Source organism: Delphinapterus leucas, chromosome 3, assembly GCF_059928025.1.
Source record: "Delphinapterus leucas isolate spDelLeu-1000000601 "Yukka" chromosome 3, BTC_Dleu_Yukka2, whole genome shotgun sequence".
Taxonomy (NCBI): domain Eukaryota; kingdom Metazoa; phylum Chordata; class Mammalia; order Artiodactyla; family Monodontidae; genus Delphinapterus; species Delphinapterus leucas.
Window position 1 is genome coordinate 10351928 of NC_143131.1, and position 22092 is coordinate 10374019.

A 22092-nucleotide genomic window follows, 5' to 3' on the forward strand; every position below is an offset into this window, starting at 1 on the left:
GATCAAACTCGGCATCAGTAATCATGGTCCAACCTGACATTTTGGCCTCCTGATTTGCCACCATATGAAAAACACATCATCTATAAAATATTCTTGCTAAAAAATGTTTAACTTTAGTCATATCAAGCCTCTAGGCTAACTGCCAGTTTATAGGAAATACAGGGGCTAAAGGAACAGTTAAATGACACCAGGACAAATCAATCAGACAAATCTAGAATGAAGGACATTGTATAAAACAACTGTCCTGTGATTTTCCAACAGGGATTGTCATCGAAAAATGAAAGGTACAAGGACTGTTTTAGATTAAGGGAGACTATGTAGGCTTAAACCAGTGGCAATGCATGAAAGTCAATTGAATGCTTGTTCAAAAAAAAAAATTCAAAACAGAACTATAAAAGACATTCTTGGGACAATTATAGAAACTTTAGATTCTAGATGTTGTTATGGTGTGGCAATGGGTTTAAAGGACATTATTCTAACTGTAGGAGATACATGCTAAAATGCTTAGGGGGAAAGTTGTTCAGACACATACTTTCAAATGACACAGAAAAAAAACTATAGTTAAAATACATATGGCTAAATCTTAATAATTGTTGAATCTAGGTTGAGGGCATACAGGTGTTCATTGTATTATTCCTTCAACTTTTCTGTATATTTGAAAATGTTCATAATAAAATGTGCAGAAAAAAACTGGTCTTGAAGGCCTTCATCTCAGTAACATTTTGGCTTAAATTGCAAGTAATTTTTATTTGAATATTGTATCTGAATATGTTAGGGATAAGAAACACTTGGTACCTTGTTGTGATGATTTGATTTGACTCAATGTAGCTCCTTGTTGAGACTATCTGCCTGAAGCATTGAAACTGAATTCATTATAACTGAGAAGTGCAGATGTAGAAGCAAAGACACACCAAACCTTATATATCACTGTTGCTCAATTGATATTTCAGCTACCTTATGAATGTGTCTCTTGCTAAGAAAGGCATTCATATACATGTTGCTATTTCAGCAACAAAAAGTATCTACTGGAAAAGTATGCTTTGTTTATTCAGCCAATATTTATTGACTTACTACTACATGTCCAGACCTGTGTTGGCCTAAGGGAAACATCAGTAAATGAAAGGGGGCCACGGCTGTTGAAGATCCACAGCCATTGACTTCCAAGTGCACAAGGACAGATGTAGCCTCATTCATGCTAATGCAGAATTCTCTAAAGATTTTGCTTGTGTACACCCTAAAAAATTATTACCTTCATTTGTTGATAAAAATTTTTCATTGTATGTTTAAATGGCAGCAAAGATGTAATTCTGGCATAAAATTGATATTTTAAAATTGTTTCATCACTTTTTTTCAAAAAAGGTCCTAGTAAGTATACTTTCTTTACAATCTTTGTCTGGTAATCCCATATCTGAAGTCTTTGTAGGATGGTTTCTGTTACCTGTACGTTCTTGTTTGTATACATATATATATATCCCAGATATGGGATTACTATATTGTATCTTCCAGGTACTTAGGGGTCCCAGTAGTTCAGGATCATTTTGAACTAAATTTATTGCTTGAGATTATTTGGTTACTGGCGTGTCATGAGTTTGAGGTGCAATCCATGCCAGGGTTGGTTCGTGGGTATAATTTAATAAGGTTCAGCAAAACCAAATTTTCCTAAAAGTTTCAGAGAGGGGTCTACTTTTGGTTCACTATTCCTCCTGAGATCGCAGTTCTGGAGGCCCTGGGGGAGAATCCTGGTAGGTCTCTTAACAGATGTTTCACCGTGGGCAGGCTCTGGGCTTTGACAGTTGTTATTCTTGCTCCTGGAAGCTGTCAAAATTCAGGTTCAAAGTTTGCCTGTAATCAGCAGAGCAAAAGCAACTGCCTTGTTCCATTTATATCCCGTCCTTAGATTCCGGCCTGCTAGTTGCTTTACCATTTTTGTCAACTCTTCCGTGGTTTTACAAATATGTTAATATTTTATCAAGTATTTTCAACTGTTGGTCTAAATAACCTAGCCTGCTATATTCTTGGAAAGGGAAGTAAACATCATCATTTTTCTCAATACTTTAAATGAGAAGCTCTTCTAACCTGAGGTTTCTGCCTGGACTTGAAGGCAACCATGAACTCCTGGAAACTGTGTGCAACATTTTGTGTTTATGCAGTGTTTCTGGGAAAAAAGCCCACAGATTTTGTCAGATAGTCAAAGGTGCTAATGACTGAGACTCCCCAGATCTGAGAACCACTGCTTTATAGTTCCATTAGCACGTAGCAATTTTAATTTTAAAAAATGATTTCAGAATAATTTCAGACTCACAGAAGAGTTGCAAGTACAATCCAAAAAAACTCCGATATTGCCTTTACCCAGATTCACCAACTTTTAACATCTCTCTCTCTCTATCTCTCTCTCTCTCTCTCTCTCTCACACACACACACACACACACACACACACACAGTCTTCTTCTAAACCATTTCACTACAAGCTTCAGACCTGATTCTACACCACCCCTAAATACTCTAATGTGCATTTCCCTAAACAAGGACCTCCCAAGAAGTCAGAAAATCAACACCGATACAACACTACCATTCAAAGAAACCATTCAAATTTTAGTTTTGCCAACTGTCCCGCAAATGTCTTTCTTAGTTTTCATGTCTAGGATTCCTTCATACATTGCATTTAGTTGTCATGTCTCTTTGGCCTCCTCCAATCTGGAATAGTTCCTCAGTCTTCTGTCTATCATGTCCTCGAGAGTTCACGAGAATACAGCCCTTATATTCCGTAGGCTGACACTCAACTTGATTCCACTGGATGCTGCCTCATGCCCAGACGCAGGCATGCATTCCTGACAAACTTCAATTTTCTCATTATGTCAATCTGTCCCATCACTGGTGATGTTGACCTTGATCATCTACTCATGTTGATGTCTTCACTGTAAAACTACTACTTTTCTTTTTAACTGTTGGAAAATGTTCCAATAATATGCTAAAATCCTGTTCCTCATTGAAACTTCACCCATTCTTAGCCTCCATTGACAACTCCAGTCTGAACCACTAACAGGTTGGTAAGTGATTTTCTGTTTATATCATTCCTTTTACATTTATTGGTTGGCATTATACTGCAAAGGAAGAGCTTTTTTCTCTCCCTACTGATTTATATCATGATGAGCTCATGGATTCCTATTTTACTTAATAGGTTATAATCTGTTACTGTAATATTTATTTTCATGCTCAAATTGTCCTCAGCATGGCCAACGGGAGCCTCTTTGAGCCAGTTTCTTTATCCTTTTAGCATGGCCCTATCACTTTTTGAGCCTTTCCTTAATTTCTGCACAAGATGTTCTAGGCTTATCTTGTAGTTTTCCTGCTTCAGCCCTAAAATCTGACATTTCTTCAGAGTCTTGGTTCCTCTTTTTTTCCCATATAAATATTTTTTGAAACTTTTGAACTTTATTATTTTTTAGAGCAGTTTAAGGTTCACAGCAAAAGTGAGAGGGAGGTACAGAGATTTCCATATACCCCTACATAGGCTCCCCATTATTAACATTCCCCATGGTATATTTGCTATGATTGATAGACACATCATAATCACCCAAAGTCCATAGTTTGCATTACAGTTCACTCTTGGTCTATTATTATGGATCATACAGTCTTGGTTCCTTTTAGTGGAGCATGGTATTAGAAACCAAAATCTGTATACTCAGTGTGCTCATAGCTACTGAGGTATCACTGCATGTCTATCGTCTCAGAGGACAGAACTAGGAAATGTATATAACGTACACATAATATTAAATATTATATATTTCCTAGCATATATATTTAATATCTGATATATATTATATATGATATTTATAGACATACATATATAGTTGAGCCTTGAATAACACTAGTTTGAACTGCATGGGTCCACTTATACTCAGATATTTTTTCAATAAATACGTACTACAGTACTACACCATCTGAGGTTGGTTGAATCCAAGGATGTGGAACCACAGATATGAGGGCTGACTATAAAGTTATACTCAGCTTTTCAACTGAGCAGTGGGTCAGTGCCTCTAATCCTCACATTTTTCAAGGGTCAACTATATATATTTCTATATTTGTTTACATTTTTAAAAATGAGTTCCTAATGATACCTATATTTCCAATCCAACACCTCAGGGTTCTTTCTAGCCTTCCCCTTTTCCATATTAGTATTTTCTCCAACAGTGGGAAATCTGGTCATCATTATTCAACATAATCAATTGTCCAACCACACCAGTCTTCTCTCTCTGCCACCCGCATGCCTCTCCCTTCAGCATCCATGTTCTTGCCCACATTAATGTTGTGTCTCATAGCAGGAAGGGAGGAGAAATGGAATAGAAAAATGGAAGGGAAGGGAAGGTGAGATGAGAGGGAAAGGAAGATAGGAAGGAAGGAAAGAGTTTAATGTTAAGATAATGCCATAAACTGCCTTCAATTATTTATAGACGTTAATGTTAAGCTTATAGTAAGGCACTTTACTTAATTATCATACGTATACTTGGTCAGCAGCAATTCTGTGCAACTTCTGTGCAACTGTTGCAAAGTCTTGGGCTTCTATCTAAACATGGGCTCATGGTAAAAAGTTGAGAGTTTAGTGGCAGTGTTAAGAGTGTGGCTGCAAATGGCAAACAGGTGAGGTTTAATAATGAGAGGTCTGAAGATAAAGACAGACCTGTGCTTTAATTTTGGTTCCTCTTCTACATATGGCCAAAAGCAAGTTACTTATCAGCTGTCTCAGATTCTTCATCTGTGAAATGGCTACAATATTTGCTTTGCAAGATTGCTATTAACGTTCATTGGACATAATAGGGAGTTAGGTTAATTACTGTTATTGTTAGTTTGAGTTAGTGCTCAAAAAATTATACTGTTGTCTTCCCACACATCCCCTGTTGCTCCTTTGATTGTTATATGGAGATCCAGAATTACTAAGCTATAGTATCCTCATGGCACAGTGCACACACACACACACACACACACACACACACACACACACACAGAGGCTGGAACCACATGTATGCTATACCTTTAAGTGTCTCTTTTGATCAAAATGACTTTTTCTCAGGTTGAAATTCTGTATGAATTCTAACTGGTTTCCTTGGATAAAAGTGTGGCAAATAAAAATATTTCTATATAATCTTGGTGTCCTTGTTTGAAAACAACAAGAATTCTAATTATAATGCATATCTATTGTTTTGTCTTCCCTTTTCTTGTGGGAAATGTTCTTTCTGCACTTCAGTAATGTAGTTCAATGGCGGTGTACACGTTATGTTCTTACAGACCCTCATCATTTGGTTCAGGGATGGGCACTTAGCTGGACCAATGAACTGTCCTTCCCCAGGAATTGTTGAGACCAGAGATCATCGCCTTCAGCCTGTCTGATGGTGAGGCTGAAGATATGACCTTGAGAGCTAACAGGGGCCTTGTCTCCAGCCATGTGGAGGAAGCTGGTGGGACAACAAGAAGCTGATGTGCAGAGAGAAGCAGAGCAGAGGGATGGGGGCAGAGAGGGGACTCTGGTTCCAGCAATTCCTGGGGCCCACTGAACCACTACCCTTGTCACAGTTTGTTCATGTCGACAGTCCATTCCTCCCTTTTGTCTACTAGCTTAGTTGGTAACCAAGAGAGGTCTGACTGCCTTATGTATCTCAAAGGGTTTGTTGTGAGGACCAATGCCTGGCACATAGTAGGGACTCAACAAATATTGGTTGATTACTCTTAGGTTTAACCTCCAAATGAAAAATGAAAAAGGTTGGGGCAATTCTCAACTCTAGAAGTAACCTTCCTTTGAGCATCACAAAGGAAGACACAGAAAGACAAAAGGAGGGAGCCCTCCACCCACACCGCATACACCCACATCCCTCCAATCCTAACCCAGGTCTACTGCCTGGAGGTTCACATACCTGCCCGGAAAGACCATCAGCACTTCCTTCAGTAAATCTCGAAGTCTACCTCTCAGAATCCTTCCTGCTTTTGCTGTACAACCCCTGAGGCTGGGTCTGGTGGTCCTGAACTGTGACCCACTGTGAGTGGTCTGCCACAGGCCTTACAGGGGATGTGAGTGCTCTGTCCTGTTGGGCGGGAGGGGTGGGGACTGGGGTATGAGCCTCCTTCAGATTCCATTCCTTGGGAGATAATATAGTCTAAACATATTTAAGAAAAAGCTTAAATATGCTCAGTTCTCAAGGTCAGCCCTTGAAATCAGTGGGCCTCCATTTTTGTTTTTTTTTACTATCCTAACCTGAGTTTTGGCAACTCAGGTTATTTTTTATTTTTTTTATTATTATTTTTAAATTTTGGCTGTGTTGGGTCTTCATTTCTGTGTGAGGGCTTTCTCCAGTTGCAGGCAAGCAGGGGCCACTCTTCATCGCGGTGCGCGGGCCTCTCACTATCGCGGCCTCTCTTGTTGCAGAGCACAGGGTCCAGACGTGCAGGCTCAGTAGTTGTGGCTCACGGGGCCTAGTTGCTCCGCGGCATGTGAGATCTTCCCAGACCAGGGCTCGAACCCGTGTCCCCTGCATTGATTGGCAGGCAGATTCTCAACCACTGCGCCACCAGGGAAGCCCGGGCCTCCATTATCGTGTCAAGACTTTGAATTCTCTCCTACCTCAGGTAACATGAGTGACACTGGTCAAATCAGTGACATCATTCTTCAAGGGCTGCTCTCTCTACAGAGGATTCCACTTCGTTATTTTTATTCTAAGTCTCATTCTGATTGATGAGGCTTGGGGGAGGGCGTCTTCCCAACTCCTTCACTCACACAGATGGAAAAGAGACTGCTAGCATTCCTGAATGTATCATGTATCTAATCTATATGCAAGTCATCTGCATATTCTTTAAAATAGATTTCCTTGGGATTAGAGACACCATTAGTTCTACTCAGGCGATTCTAAAAGTGGTGACCTTTCTAACTTGTTATTTTCTACATAGTTCTTCATTTAGACAAAAAGCCAGGGATTACAGTGAGGAAAGGTGCTGTACTGATGGAAGCAGAGCTCAGTCCGAAGCAATTTAGCTCCGGCCAGATAAGCGTCCGACACGCAGTGTTATCAAGCCCTGTCTGTATCTGAACCGATTTCCCTTAGAGGAGAGTGTTGCAGCCTCCAGCCTAAGCAGGTTATTGAAGCAGTCCTTCCAGTCAAATGAAGAAGTTTCCCTGGGAGGGAGTGTGGCACAGTTAGAGCTTGCCTTTTTAATTTCAGTGATATTTCAGTACTTCCTCAAAACGTGCATCAGAAGTGCCCGCGTGGGGAACAAAAATGCGTATCCCTGGGCCGACTCCAAACACGCGGCACCAGAATCTCGGGGCAGGAGGGAGGGGGACGCCGAACTTGTATTTTCACAGGCGCCCAGGTAACTAACTCTTCAGCTCTGAGACCCGCTTTTGTCTGCACCGTACCCGGCCGGCGCTGGGCTCGCCACCTCGCCGTCAGGCGCTCGCTCCCGCTGCTCTCCTCCCTCAGCTCTGCGCCTTCTTTGTTGCCTCCCTCGGGGTCATTAGAACTCAGCTCCTTCTAAGGTTTCAGCCCCATTGCCCCGCGCAGCCGGCGGGACAAAGCCCGTGCGGCCCGCCACCCACGAAAGTTGCCACCCGCTGTCCGCGAGGGGCGCCGCAACACCCCCACGGCCGCCACCCAACAAGCCAAAGAGCCGCGGCCGCGCCGGAAGTGACGGCACCTGTCGTTGACGCGCCCCGCCCCTTCCGCCTCCGCGCCCCGCCCAGGCCTCTCCCCTCCGCCCTCCCCGCCCCTCCCCCTCCCCTCCCTCACCCGCTTTCTGTCAGCCTTTCTCCCACTCCCTGTTCCCCTCTCTCCTTCCTCTAGCTTCCTCTTTCGCACCTGAGCAACGCACCTGCCTGGGCCCGGCTCCGCTCCCTCCTCCCTTCCCCCCGCCCCGGCCGGAAGGCTTCGGCCTCCGCCGCGGGAGCTTGGCGGCTGCGTCACCGCCGCCCCCCCTCGCCGCCCCAGACAAGATGGACACCGCCGAGGAAGGTAAGTCGGTGGCGCCCGCGCCCTTGCTCTGGCGACCGGGTTCGGGCCGGGCCCGCGCCCGGTCCGCGGCGCTCGAGGCAGGCGGCGGGCGGAGCGGCGGGGGCGCCTCGGCTTGGGGCGGGCGCGTGGGGACGGCGGCACGACCCGGCGGGCGGGATGAGGCGCCCGGGCCGTTTGCCCGCCGAGCGGCGGGCTCGAGGGGCGGCAGGGAGCAGGAGGTGACCCCTTGGCGCCCCCGGCCGTTTCTCGCCCGCGCGCGCGCGCGCGGAGCGCAGGACCCCTACCTGGGCCGGGATCGTCGGGCTGCGGTGGCCGCGGACGGCGTGGCTCCCCGCCCCCTCTGTCCCGCCAGTCCCGGGTGGTGGGGGGGACGGCGCCGTGGTCGCTGCACGAAGTCTGGGGGCGTTTTCCACGCCCTTCCCCACTCGGTTTTGTCTTTCTTTATGTCGCTTTGCTCCTCGCTCTCCGGGCCCGACCCTTTCACGATAAAACTTCTTTGTTGACTGAAACTTCGCGAAAAATACCCCGCCAGGTGACGGCCTGGTGGAGTGAACTGACTCCGTATTTAAAAACCTTGCCCTCTGCTTGCGTGGCCCCTAGTTGTTTGTTTACTAAGCGAGGCAGAGGCAGAGCCACCGGGGTTATTCGAAGCAGGAAGGCTCTTTGTTTCGGTGTAGTTTATTTTGTGCTTAGTCTCTGGCACCAATAAGCAGAGTTTTGTGTGTCTGTTTTGCTTTGTGAGTGCGTGTGTTTTGGATGTGGCTGTTCTGGAACAAGCTGACTCTTGTGAACTGAATACAGAAGTGAAGACATGACTGAACATCTGTGACTATTGAAACGCATTTGCTGATCCCGCGAAGGTAGTTTTTAAGCAGTTTTATCTTTTTGGAGTTTATCGAATAATTTCGTGAGTCTATAGAGGAAATTCCTGATTGCTTTCCTGTTGTTGCGGTTATTGGTGAAGATACATTTATGGTTTGGGTTTATTATGTGGGGATATGATAAGCATCTTGCAACCTTACAGGTTGCGGTTTTGATGATTTTAGATGAAGATCGTTGGGGACTCTCGTGGTGTGCAGTAATGGGTGATGAAAAGTTTGATGTCTGTATATGTGATGCGTGGAGGGGATCAATTTATCATTTTTTTAAAGACGTCTTTCCTTCGATAGGAAGAACCTCAACTGTAATGATATTTGCATGTTATACTTGACAGTTTACAAAGCATAGTTACATGCCTTCACATTTGATCTAAGATCCCTATGGAGTAGGAAGGTATTATTATCTTTTATAGGTGTGGAAGTTAGTTTAGTTATTTTAATAGTTTGTCCAAGTTTCACACCCTAGTAAGAGAAAGATTTGAACCTAGGTATCCTGATTACACAGTTTTCCTTTCATTATGGCTCAGTTGTTTTTATTATGTGCCGTGAGTGAAAGGTAATCACCACAGGAGACTCCTTTGAAAAAATAGTAAAGTGAAACTGCTGAGGAGGTTAGGAATTACTTTCTTTTGACAGGTGGTCCTAGTGTGTAAATTTCCATCTACATCCATACATCCTTTTGGATTCAAATTTTAATGACTCAGTCTAGTAATGCATGTGTTTATTGATTTATCAATTGATATATACTGGCATGTTTTATTAAGTTCTCATTCTTTGAGCTTAGGCACTTAGTAATTGCATACACTTATGGTATGATAGTGGTGATTCAGGAATTGCAGAATCGCAAAGCCGGAATCATGAAAGAAATATTTTCTGAGTGTTTCTAGTGCACTGCCCACCCCCCTCAGTCAGGGTGAGGTACAAATGATATTTATTTACTGACTTGAACACTGTTCTCTATTGAAATAACTGACATTTACTGAGGACTTGATGGATGGCATGTACTTCACTAAACATTTTATACACATCTCATTTAACTCTCCTAAGACTGTTAGGTAGGCACCATTCCCTTTTTACAGATGAGGAAACTGAGGGTTAGTATGATTAAACAACTTGCCCAAGGTCATACAGGTAACATGTCAGAGGCAAGATTCCAACTCAGGTCTGTCAGACTCCGTGGTTAAATTTATAAGTGGATACCCAGTGTCCAGTGTTGAGATGACTGTATTTTTGTCACTCCCTTTATAAGATGAATCATCTACATAATTTGACAAAGCTTTACTTTGCATTTGTTTTATGACACTGTTAGTCATGAAATGAAAGTGAATTTTAATACTGCTAATGCCTAATTTTGCAAAATTCCAAATTGGAAGTCTTCTGAAATTTTCAAAGTTAATGTAAATTTAACTTGAAAAAATGCTGGAAGAAAAGGGAGGATTACAGAAGGTTTCAGGATAAAAATGACAAAGTGAAGACACCAAAAAGCTTGGAAACTTCTGTGTGCTAAATGAGTTATTACAGGTTATTTCTTAAATTAAAAAATGCAATTGGGTTTTTGATTATAAAAGAAACTTTTTTTGGTAGGAGACTTGGAAAATATGGCTAAACATAAAGAAAATAAAAATTTTAAAAATCTTTAAATTTTATCACTCGTTAAAAACACTGATGATGTTGTTTACTTATCTATTTTTTATTATGTTAATCTGAGCAAACAAATCTGAAATACCAACCTGCAAAGAGATTGTTAAGCTCTTCCATCTCTTAAAAATGGCATGTTGCTTTCCTCTAATGGTACCATATATGATGTTACAATGTTCAGAATATTTCATATTTGTAGTAAACAAGACTGAATTCTATTAGAAAATTGGTTGTTTGCCAGATGGATTTTGACCCTTCATATTTTGTGTTTGCTAGGTATTAAAGATCTCTAAAGTGTTCAGTGTATTGTTTTATTTTTGTAAAATCAACAGTTTTATAATCTATTCTCATAATATAGCCATGCCTTGTTTTATTGTGTTCATTTTATTGAGCTTTGCAGATATTAATTTTTTTTTTACAAATTGAGAGTTTGTGGCAACCCTGCATTGAGTAAGTCTATAGGTGCCATTTTCCCTGAAGCAGTTGCCCACTTCATGTCTCTGTGTCACATCTTAGTAATTCTTTTAAATATTTCAGATTTTTTCATTATTATTATATTTGTTATGGTGATCTGTGATTTACTGTTGTAATTGTTTTGGGACACCATGAACTGTGCCCACAAAGACAGTGAACTTAATAGATAAATGTGTGTATTCTCACTGCCCCACCAACTTCTGTTCCCATCTCTTTTTTTCTCCTTGGGGCCTCCCTATTCCCTGAGGCCCAACAATATTTAAATTAGGCCATTTAATAACTGTAATGATCTCTAAGTGTTCAAGTGAAAGGAAGAGTCTCATGTCTCTCACTTTAAATCAAAAGTTAGAGATAAGTAAGATTAGTGAGGAAAGCATGTTGAAATCCGAGATAGGCTGAAAGCTAGGCCTCTTGCACCGGTTAGCCAAGTTGTGAATGTAAGGGAAAAGTTCTTGAAGAAAGTTAAAAGTGTTCCTACAGTGAACACATGGATGATAAGAAACAGCCATATTGCTTATATAGAGAAAGTTTTAGTTGTCTGGAGAGAAGATCACACCAGCCACAACAGTCCCTAAAGCCAAAGCCTAATCCAGAGCAAGGCTCTAACTCTCTTCAGTTCTGAGAAGGCTGAGAAAGTTGAGGAAGCTGCACAAGAAAAGTTGAAAGCTAGCAGAGCTTGGTTCATGAGGTTTAAGGAAAGAAGTTGTCTCCATAACACCAAAGTGCAAAGTGAAGCAGCAAATACTGATGTAGAAGCTGCAGCAAGTTATCCAGAAGATCCAGCTGAGATAATTCTTGGTGGTCACACTGAAAAACAGATTTTCGGTGTACATGAAACAGCCTTATATTTGAAGCAGATGCCACCTAGGACTTTGATAGCTAGAGAGGAGACGTCAATGCCTGGCTTCAGACCTTCAGAGGACAGGCTGATTGTTACTGGGGCTCATGTAGCTAGTGACTTGAAGCTGAAGCCATTGCTCATTTACCATTCCAAAAATCCTAGGGCGCTTAAGAATTATTTTTAATGTACTCTGCCTGTGTTCGGTAGATGGAACAACAAAGCCTAGATGACAGCACATCTGTTTACAACATGGTTTACTGAATATCTTAAACCCACTGTTGAGACCTACTGCTCAGAAAAAAAGAAGGTTCCTTTCAAAATATTATTGCTTATTGACAATGTACCTGGTCACCCAAGAGCTGTGATGGAGATGTACAACAAGATGAGTGTTGTTTTCATGCCTGCAAACACAACACCCATCCTGTAGCCCATGGATCAAGAAGTAATTTCAACTTTCAAGTCTTATTATTTAGGAAATGCATTTCATAAGGCTATAGCTGCCATAGATAATGATTCCTCTGATGGATCTGGACAAAGTAAATTGAAAACATTCTGGAAAGGATTCACCATGCTAGATGCCATTAAGAACATTTGTGATTCTAACACAACATTGTAAATCAACTATACTTTAATAAAAAAAATAAAATTAAAAAAAACATTTGTAATTCATGGGAAGAGGCAAAAATGTCAACATTAATAGGGGTTTGGAAGTTGATTCCAACTGTCATGGATGATTTTGAGGGGTTCAGGACTTCAGTGGAGGAAGTAACTGCAGATGTGGTACAAATAGCAAGAAAAACAGAATTAGAAGTGGAGCCTGGAGATGTGACTGAATTCTGTAATCTCATGATAAAATTTTAACAGATGAGGAGTTGCTTTTTATGGATGAGCAAAGAAAGTGGTTTCTTGAGACAGAATCTACTCCTAGTGAAGATGAAATGAAAAGTTGTTGAAATGACAACAAAGCATTTAGAATATGATGTAAACTTAGTTGGTAAGGCAGGGGCAGGGTGTAAGAGGATTGACTTCGATTTTGAAAGAAGCTCTGTTAGGTAAACTGCTCTCTATCATCAAATATTTGAACTTCAGAGCTTGAGGAGATCTTAGATCTTCCTCATTTTATCGACTAGGAATCTGATCCTGCAAAGCACTGATATTTTTCAGTTTAAAAAAAAAATCTGTTCTTTGCTCAAGGATATACATTTTTTAAAAGTAAAAGCACTGCAACATTGGAGTAAATGTTGCAAGTATTGATGTATGAAACTCTCATTAAGATATTAAACGTTTTGCCATAGTAGTGTGCTCTCATTTCAGCCCAGTGATATATAGAGCTGATGTTTTTCATTTTTCTAAATTACTGCTCACACTAGTAGAATGTAATATAAAATCTTAGCAGCCTATTTTTATGGACTGCCAAAACAATTGTTCTTTATGCTTTATGAGTCATATTCATTGGGAAGGGATGAAGCTGAACTTTATCATAGTTGATCATGTTCTATATCTATTATGGTAAAACCTTGAGGTGACTTAGATTTGGAAGTAATGAGTTAAAAGGATAGGAAGTTGTCAGAACCAGACAGCTAGTTACTGTCTTTCTAGAACCACATGGTCTTTCATCTCTGTTTCCCGTAATGCCTGCTTCATTCTTCTTGCCACAGATCAACTTTCACTGCTTTGGCATGCTTACGGGCAAGCATGCACTTATTTGACAAGTGTTTATTGAGCACCTGTTAACTAGCTAGGCACTATTTTATGCAGTTGGGCTAGGCTGGTAACAAAATAGACAAAATCCCTTCTTTCATAGAGCCTACGTTCTTGTTTTTGGCTTGGTAGAGGAGGAGGGGAGGACAGAAAATAAACATGTAGTAAATTATATGGCATGATGAGATGGTTATACGTGCTGTGGAGAACAGTTAGTTGGGAGGGAACAAGATGGGTGAGAGAAGGATGAGATGAAGGTGGATTACAAAGGGGCATGAGTTAATTTTGGTGGTGATGGATATGTTCATTATCTTGATTGTGGTGACAGTTTTACCAGTGTCAAGCGTATCAAGTGATACCCTCTAAGTAAGCGTATTTTATTGGATGTCCGTTATTCCTCAGTAAAACTGTTTTTAAAAATCCATTGTCTTTTACTCATGCATGGCTTTTTAACCTCATGTATTGATTATTTGGTAGCTGTTGGATCAAGTTATGCAAATCTTCCAAATCTTGACACATTTTCCTGTGTAACATAAAAGTCACATTCATTAACGTCACCACGTATCTCAAAAAGGCTTTAGGTATTGGAGAAGCTGTCGTTCTTATTGTGGTGGATGTAGGTTTTCTAAAATCCTAATATTTGCTTGAAAGTTTTATTTTTGTCAGTGGCAGCAAATATTGTCAGTGTTTTCCTTGGTTCTTAGGCTCACTTCATTCTTCCATGACACAATGCCTGCCGAATACCCAAATCTGTCTGAATAACTGTTGTTTGTCATTTTGTTGTTGTTTTGTTTTTTTCCATAGTAAAAATGGTGTTTCGTGGGGGGTGGGGGTGGGGAAGCAGTTAGTTCAGCTGGTAACTCCAAAGAATAATACAAGTGCTTTTTCTTGAGACAAACACTGCTGTTGAGCCTGAGTCCAGGAGTGAGTCCACACTCTCTGTATTTTTCACCTAAAATTTCCACTTGGTTCTTCTTTAAATCTTCTTTTTCCTTGGCACTTTGGATCCAGTGAGGAGACAGAAAACACAGTAACTTAACTAGAGGAAGTTGAAAGAATTGTTAACCTATGATTAGAGAATAATTATAAAGATGTAAGGACTACTGTAAAGTGTACTGTGGGCCTGAGGGAAAATGTCCAAGTAAGGACAGACTGGCGAGGGGTGAGGGCCCCTCCTCACAGCTGTGGTTCAGACCTCATTGGAGAAGTATGGAGTTGTCCAAGCCAGAGCTAGTCCACAGTTTCTGGGTGAGCAGGAAACAACCCTCCAGGGTGGATGCAGGAGACTCAAGGTTGATGGGTAGGCATGCAGACAGTTAGGGTACCACTGTGGGCTCAAGGCCTGGAGTGTGTTGAGCTGTTATCAGTAGGGCTGTGAGAAGTTGGTTACTAAAGCAAACCTACTGACAGGGCAGCGGGAGCAAGGAGTGCTCCAGTCCTCCTGTGTGGTCCCTTCAGCACCCTCTACCGACAAATTTATTTTTAAAAACTGTTTAAAAGAGTCCAGTCTCTTATCACTGAACAGGTGGTACTGAAGGATAAATTTAGAGCTGAGAGGAAATATTCAGTACATTGATACTTGGCACACTCCTGCTAAAACTTGGGAGTTATTGCCTGTGCTGCTGAATTTGCATTTGCCCACTGCTGGCAAAATCCTTACCACGAACTCTAACTACTGCAGGAGTTCACAGTACCTGCAGTTAGCTGCCACTGCTGTTTTTAGAGCCAGAAGTAGGAAATGGCTTTACACCTTCCCACCATCTTATGATCCCACAGAAGAGCTTCTCATTGAAAGCATGTAACTCAAGCCTAGTCAGCAAGGCAGATGTAGTTTTCAGGCTTCCAGGAGCAGTAGTATAGGTGAATGTTAGTTTTGTAATGATCAGTAATCTGGAGAGATAAGAAATAACTAAGCTTTGGGATATATGGAGAATTGGGATATATGGAGAATTGGAATTTAAATGTATGCTTTCAAGGCCTAATTACCAAATCCATGTTAAAAAAAAATAGGTATACTTTCACAGTCAAAAAGGAAGTGTTTTTCACAGAATTTTAGCAGTTAAAATTTTCTTTTTCTTGTAATTGTAAAAGTAGCAATGAAACAGTAGAAACTTTGGGAAAACGGGAAGGAAATCACCCATGTTCTCATCTAACCAATATAATGGCTATCATTTTTTGTATTTTCTCTTTTAGGCTGTTTTGGGTTTTTTCCCTAGTTGTAAGAACAGTGTGTATTCATTTTTTTATTCCTGCTTTGTTTACTTAACATTATGCAGATTTCCATATTGTCATATAACTGTTAATATTTGCTATTTTTAAGGGACTATAGACATTTGTGTAGTGAATGTACCACAATTTATGTAGCCACACTTCTGGTTTTAGCTATATAGGTTATCCACAGATATTTTGAATAATACTTTTTAATAATGTATTTTTAATATTTGTTTACTGTAATCATAGCTACTAATTATAAAATATTTGTTGATAATCAGCTATTAAAAATCCTTTGTTACTGCAACCAGATGAATCAAGGTCAACATTAACAGTCATAAAAATCATGTTGATAATGTACCATTCATATTCTGTGATGAAATGGCACTTCACCTATGTGATTTTCCTCCCCAGAACCCATAGCCCCACTCTAATCATGAGCAAAAACATCAAACCAATTCTGGGGACTTCCCTGGTGGTGCAGTGGTTAAGAATCTGCCTGCCAATGCAGGGGACAGGGGTTCGAGCCCTGGTCTGGAAGGATCCTATATGCCACGGAGCAACTATGCCCGTGTGCCACAACTACTGAGCCTGCGCTCTAGAGCCCGCGAGCTACAACTACTGAGCCCACGAGCCACAACTACTGAAGCCTGCGTGCCTAGAGCCCGTGCTCCGCAACAAAGATAAACCACCGCAATGAGAAGCCTGCACACCGCAACAAAGAGTAACCCCTGCTCACCGCAACTAGAGAAAGCCCTCGTGCAGCAACGAAGATGGAATGCACACAAAAAATAAATTAATTAATTAAAAAAAATCAAAGTCATCAAAAACAAGGAAAGTGTGAGACACTGCCAGAGCCAAGAGACGACTAAGGAGACGTGACAACTAAATGTAATGTGGATTCTGGAACAGAAAATGACATTAGGTAAAGATCAAGGAAATCTGAATAAACCGTTGATTTTAGTTAATGATAGTGTGTCATTATGGGTTCATTAAGTGTAGTAGAACTACCATCCTAATGTAGGATGTTAATAAGAGGGGATACTGGGTACTGTGTACAGGGGAGCATTGTACTGTCTCCTCACATTTTCTGTAAGTGTAATCTGTTCTAAAAAATAAAGTGTATTAAACCCTTTGTTTATTAAATTATCACTAGTTTATCATCAGAAGGAAAGTGGAAACATTTTGAAACCTTATGTGAAACAATTTTCAGGATAGACAATGGCTTAAGAGTTAAGATGTACCCAAAGCTTTAAGAGTTGTTTTGCATTTTTTCTCATAGTAGATACTTAGAATATATTTGGTGAACTGGATTTTTGGCTAAGAAAACTAACGGGATGGGCTAGCCTTGAATGGGTGTTGACTTCCACAGCTGGCACCAACTTGATAACCTCTTACACTATTGGGTGTTCCCCCTCCCTTTCATCTCATGGGCTGTCTCCATATTCAGTCACTAAGGACTTGAAGGTTTCATTCAAAAAAAACTTTACTGAGCTAGGTACTGTGCTAGGAACTTCTGAAAGGTATGCTTTGTGAAGATATTAAGTATTCAAATAAAGCAACAGAAGTTGCCATAGGAGTTAACAGAAGAAATTTACCCTTGAAAACCAGGAAGAGCTTTGCTTTATTGTTCTAGGTAAGTTTGCATTCATAACCAGCAGAGTGCATTGATTTTACTTTGGCCTGAGCAAGATTTGTAATTTTACTGCATGTAAATTTGGTGGAGCCTTACTCCACCACAGAACATTATTTCATTTTTAGTGAAGGGCCTCAGGCTGCACCTTTTGTAGACTGCACTCTCCTTTTGTACCCTTGGCCTTGTTATTCTCTTGAGGTTTTGGGTGGTGGGATTGATCCTAGTAAACAAAATAGATTATTTTTTCTTTGACTCCCCTCCCCCTTTTCTCCATTGAGGCATTTTATTTGCACATTGTTATATACTCCTAGGAAAAAAAATTACAGGATTTCTCTCCTGTGTGTTTTTGTCTTGTTTCTTCATGGTCGTCATGCCAGCTGAGGTTGTCAGTACAGTGAAACCAAGCTAGAAGAATGGAAGTAGGTTATTTTGACATTTTCCTAGATTTTTGAGTTGCACTTCAAATCTGGGCCTGATCACTCCGTGCTTGTTTAACTTGCCTGTGAGGTTCACAATAATTTTCCCAGCTCTGTGATCATCAGTGATTTGAAATTTGGCAATGAAAGCATGCTTCATCATTACAATTAGAAACCAGATGATTTTGAAGCATAGCCTGACAAGAACCTGGCATTTGTCTCTCTTTTCATCATTGTTAATGCCCTTGAGAGCATCAGCCAGGTCATTCATGCACACCATTGCGGTAGCACGGAAAGATGGTGAAAAGAGTTTTCTTTGACTTTCTGTGTTGGTGGTGGTTGTGCTTGTTTTAGTTTTTGTTTTGTGAAGCAGCTAAGATCTTTTATAAAACAGGATAGGCTAATTTATGTCTTAGTCACAAACTTCCCCCAAACCTGAGCAACAGAAGGTTGCTTTAAGTTTCTCACTGACATCACGTCCAGTGTGGCTGGGGAGAGATTCTCCTGCTAATAATGCTGGTCACTTGGAGATCTAGATTGGAGATCATGGCTTAGCACATGATTCCACAATTGTTGAGGCAAGAAAATGCAGTGTGATGGATTGTGTTTATTGGTGCCCAAAGACTTCTATCCAGAAGTGATGGCACATCACTATAACTCACATTTCATTGACTAAAGCAAGTCACATGTTCAGGTATAATTTCAGAGGTGACAGGGAAGTGCAGTACTGCCACATACCCAGAAAGTAGAATGCCAAAAATATTTGATGACCAATGCTGATGATTTCCACAGTCCCTAGCAACATTAATTCCTACCTGGTCGGATGAAATAAATGTGCTCATTGGGGTATATTTCAATCTACAACTTCATTAGAACACATTTTAGAGAGGGAACTAATTTTTTTTCATGTCGTTACCTTTTCTCATTTGTTCTTTTTTTCTATGTCTGTTTAGACACTAGTACTGTAGAAAACCTGATTTTATTAAAATTAAAGTGTATTTAAAGTTTTCCTTATTTAATGTCTCTGAGTTTTTGACAAATGCATATAGTCATGTAGACACCACAATCAAAATATAGAATAGTTCTTTCACTCCCCAAAATAACTTCGTGTCTTTTTATGGTCGGCTCCACCCCCAGACCCTGGCAACCACTGATCTGTTTCTGTCTGTATAGTTTTGTTTTTTCCAGAATGTCATAAGTGGAATTAAACAGTATGTAGCTGTTTGAGTCTGGCTTCTTTCAGCTTAACATAATGCATTTAAGATGTAGTCACATTGTTGCCTGTATCAGCAGTTTGTTTATTTTTATTGCTGAGTAGTATTCTATTGTAGGGATGTGCCACAGTTATCCATTCCCCAGTTGTGGAATGCTTGGGTTGGTTGTTTCCAGTCTGGGAGAATTATGAATGAAATTCACATAGGTTTTTGTGCAAACATAAGTTTTCATTTTACTAGGTTAATACCTAGGAATAGGATTGCTGGATGTATGGTAAGAGTATATATGTTTTTATTTTTGTTATTTTAATAGGTATGTAGTGGTAATCTTACTGTGGTTTAAGCTTTGTTGTTATTGTAAAATTTACATAACAAAATTTACCATTCTAACCATTTTTAAGTGTCTGATTCAGTGGCATTAAATATAAGCACATTGTTGTACTGTCATCAGCATCTTAACTTTGTTTTTAATTTGCATTTCCTTAATGAGTCAGCATTGTTTCCATTTGTAGACCTTCTTTGCTGAAGTATCTGTTCAAATCCTTTGCTGAATTTTTTTGGACTATTTTCTTATTGTTAAGCGAATTAGTTAAGCTGGACGAAGAATTTGAATAGATAGTTCACAAAGAGAACATGGCAAAATGTGGAAATATCCAGTTTCACTAGTAATAAAACTACTTCTTACTTAGCTGTTGTACTAGTTAGTTTTACCCTTATATTTCAGTAATGTGTTTCATTAGAGGGAGCAAATCTACTGTTCAAAAGGAAGAAAATTATAAATTTGGAGCGGTAGATAGTAGATATATATAAGATATTGACATTAAATTATGAAAAAATAAAACATTCAAGGAAACTTGATCACATAACCAGGTTGTGTATGATAAAGTCAAAAAGTTGTCTTTTGGAATTGGGGGTTAGGTTTTAAATCCTCCTTTCCTTATTAACTTGCTTGATAATATAGTTGGGCTAGGATTAGAAATAGAGTTTGCTAATCTTAAGTCTACTCCCCACTTGTTCTTGACTGTCAGAGGTGGTGGTAGGGTCGAATTTTTTTCTTGTAATGTTTGGCTGGGGTACAGCAGTAGTTACTGTCTAAAGTTTTCTGTCTTACTGAGTTGCCCTTCCCTGGTCCTTTGGCTAGAGAGAGAGCAAGCTTTTGGGGGGAATTTTTTTTGTCTGTTCTCATTGGTGTTTCTACCTTGCCAGCTTCTCCACCTCAGCCTCCAGTCCAGGATACTTGAGGCAAAACACAAATCCAGAGAACTCAACTGCCTTGTGGTTCCTTGGCGTCCCAGCTTCTTTTGCTGATCTGCCTTCTCTTCACCTTTTAGAGTCTTCTTATGTTTGTTTTGTATATAATATCTGGGGTTTTTAGCTGTCCTTGGCAGGAGGAGTAGGCAGAAAACTCCTACTATTTCATCTTGGTCTAGAATCTTCATTCGTCTTGTAGTCTTTATTGCTGCCTTTCTCTAGAGAGAACCTTTATCCTTATTTTCTAAATGATACGTGTTTTACATGTTTCTGAATTTTTTTACATGTGGAATTGTATAGGAGTAGGTACTCTTTGTGTCTGGGGTTCTTTATCACTCAACATCATTTTGTGAGATAAATCCAAATTGTGGTTTGTGGTTTTGGTTGGTTTATTGTTTTTGCCATGAAGTATTAAATTATGTGAATATACCAAAATTTATTTATCCAAATTTATTTGCCAAATTCTGGCAATTCGGGTGGTTTCCATTTTGGAGGCATTATTATGAATAGAGCTGCTATGAACGTTCTTGTACATGTCTTTGAACATAAGTATATAGGAAACTATTAATTTTAAGTAAGATACTAGCAAAATACTACACAAATATATACAGTTGATCCTTCAGCAACACTGGTTTGAGCTACTTGGGTCCACTTATATGTGGATCTTTTCCAGTACTTATATGGTGTTGGCCCCTGTCCCATTCGTGGGTGTCACATCTGTAAATTCAACCAACTGCAGATCAGAATTTTCATCTGAATTTGCTTGAATCCGTGGATGTGGACAGAACCTGCAGATGTGGAGGGCCAACTATGGGACTTGAGTGCCCTGGAGTTTTGGGATACATGGGGGCTCTTGGAAGCAATCCATCCATGGATGCCGAGGTACACCTGCACTATAGGTAACATACACTTATAAAATAAGGAAAGAACTTCTTTCCCCCAACCCTGATCCCCCAAAGTAGCAACTGTTAATAGTTTCTTATGTATTCTTCCAGAATAAATGTTTAACTATGACCTTTATATACCTGTGCCTTGTTTCAGATTTTTCTCCTGGAATATAGATTGGCAGGGAAGAACCTTCCATTGCTTCTACTCCATACCCACGGACTAGCTAAGGAAATTGAGTTGAGGATATAGAGCAATGGCAGTTGCAGCCTATCTCTTAGGTAGCTTTTCCTGACCTCCATTTCCCTGATAAGGGGTGGATAAGCCACACCGAATCAGGTGTGGCTCAGGGCCTGCTAAACAGCTGAGTGTTTGCCTTGAAGAGTTTTATAGCTGAGGCTTATCACCATTCTGGTTGATTTATAGCAACAATCTTTACCTTTCCATTTAGGGAAATATTTATACATAAAGTACTCTTGAGCAAAACTCAGTCACAACTTCATCATGTGGGGAAAAACAAGAGTCAGTACTGCAAAAGAGATTTGTGATGTTGTTTCTCGGACCAGATTCTGTATTAGAGTCATTTAGATGAAATGGTTTTAATAGAAATGGGTTGTGGGTTGCATAGCAGTAGGCTTTTAGGCATGTTGAGGCAGATTATTTAGATCTTATTTTGCTTTCTTTCCCTGATGAAGATATAGCCAGTGAAAGTTTTAACACATTTTAAAAAACATGGTCAGTGAAATAGGAAAATTGCTAACATGAGCTTTCACATTTGTGTGTGTATGTTAAATAAACCACATGCAAAGACCTCCTGCCAAAGAACTTCACTGATAAAATTGGACTTGGTGGGCTTCCCTGGTGGCGCAGTGGTTAAGAATCCACCTGCCAGTGCAGGGGACACGGGTTCGAGCCTTGGTCTGGGAAGATCCCACATGCCGCCAAGCAACTAA

The 22092-nt window shown here is 40.3% G+C and overlaps 2 protein-coding genes and 1 pseudogene across 5 annotated transcripts in view; 1 reads left to right on the forward strand and 2 right to left on the reverse strand.

The window, feature by feature from the left end:
* Positions 1 to 8378, reverse strand: part of CMBL (carboxymethylenebutenolidase homolog) — a 62663-nt gene extending 54285 nt beyond the window's left edge. The window contains exon 1 of the mRNA XM_022581389.3: positions 8279 to 8378. The gene's annotated coding sequence lies outside the window, so the exon portion shown is untranslated. The remainder of the gene's footprint in view (positions 1 to 8278) is intronic.
* The window catches only part of MARCHF6 (membrane associated ring-CH-type finger 6), a 72747-nt gene continuing 58509 nt past the window's right edge, over positions 7855 to 22092 (forward strand). Inside the window, exons 1-2 of one of the 4 annotated variants that reach the window (XM_089908675.1) lie at positions 7855 to 7994; positions 16152 to 16662. In XM_089908675.1, coding sequence (XP_089764801.1) covers positions 16632 to 16662 — 31 coding nt within the window. In that variant the 5' untranslated portion in view covers positions 7855 to 7994; positions 16152 to 16631. The other 3 variants (XM_089908676.1, XM_089908677.1, XM_022581377.3) reach the window with 3 other exon arrangements.
* LOC149749506 (small ribosomal subunit protein uS8 pseudogene) lies at positions 17636 to 18205 on the reverse strand (annotated as a pseudogene).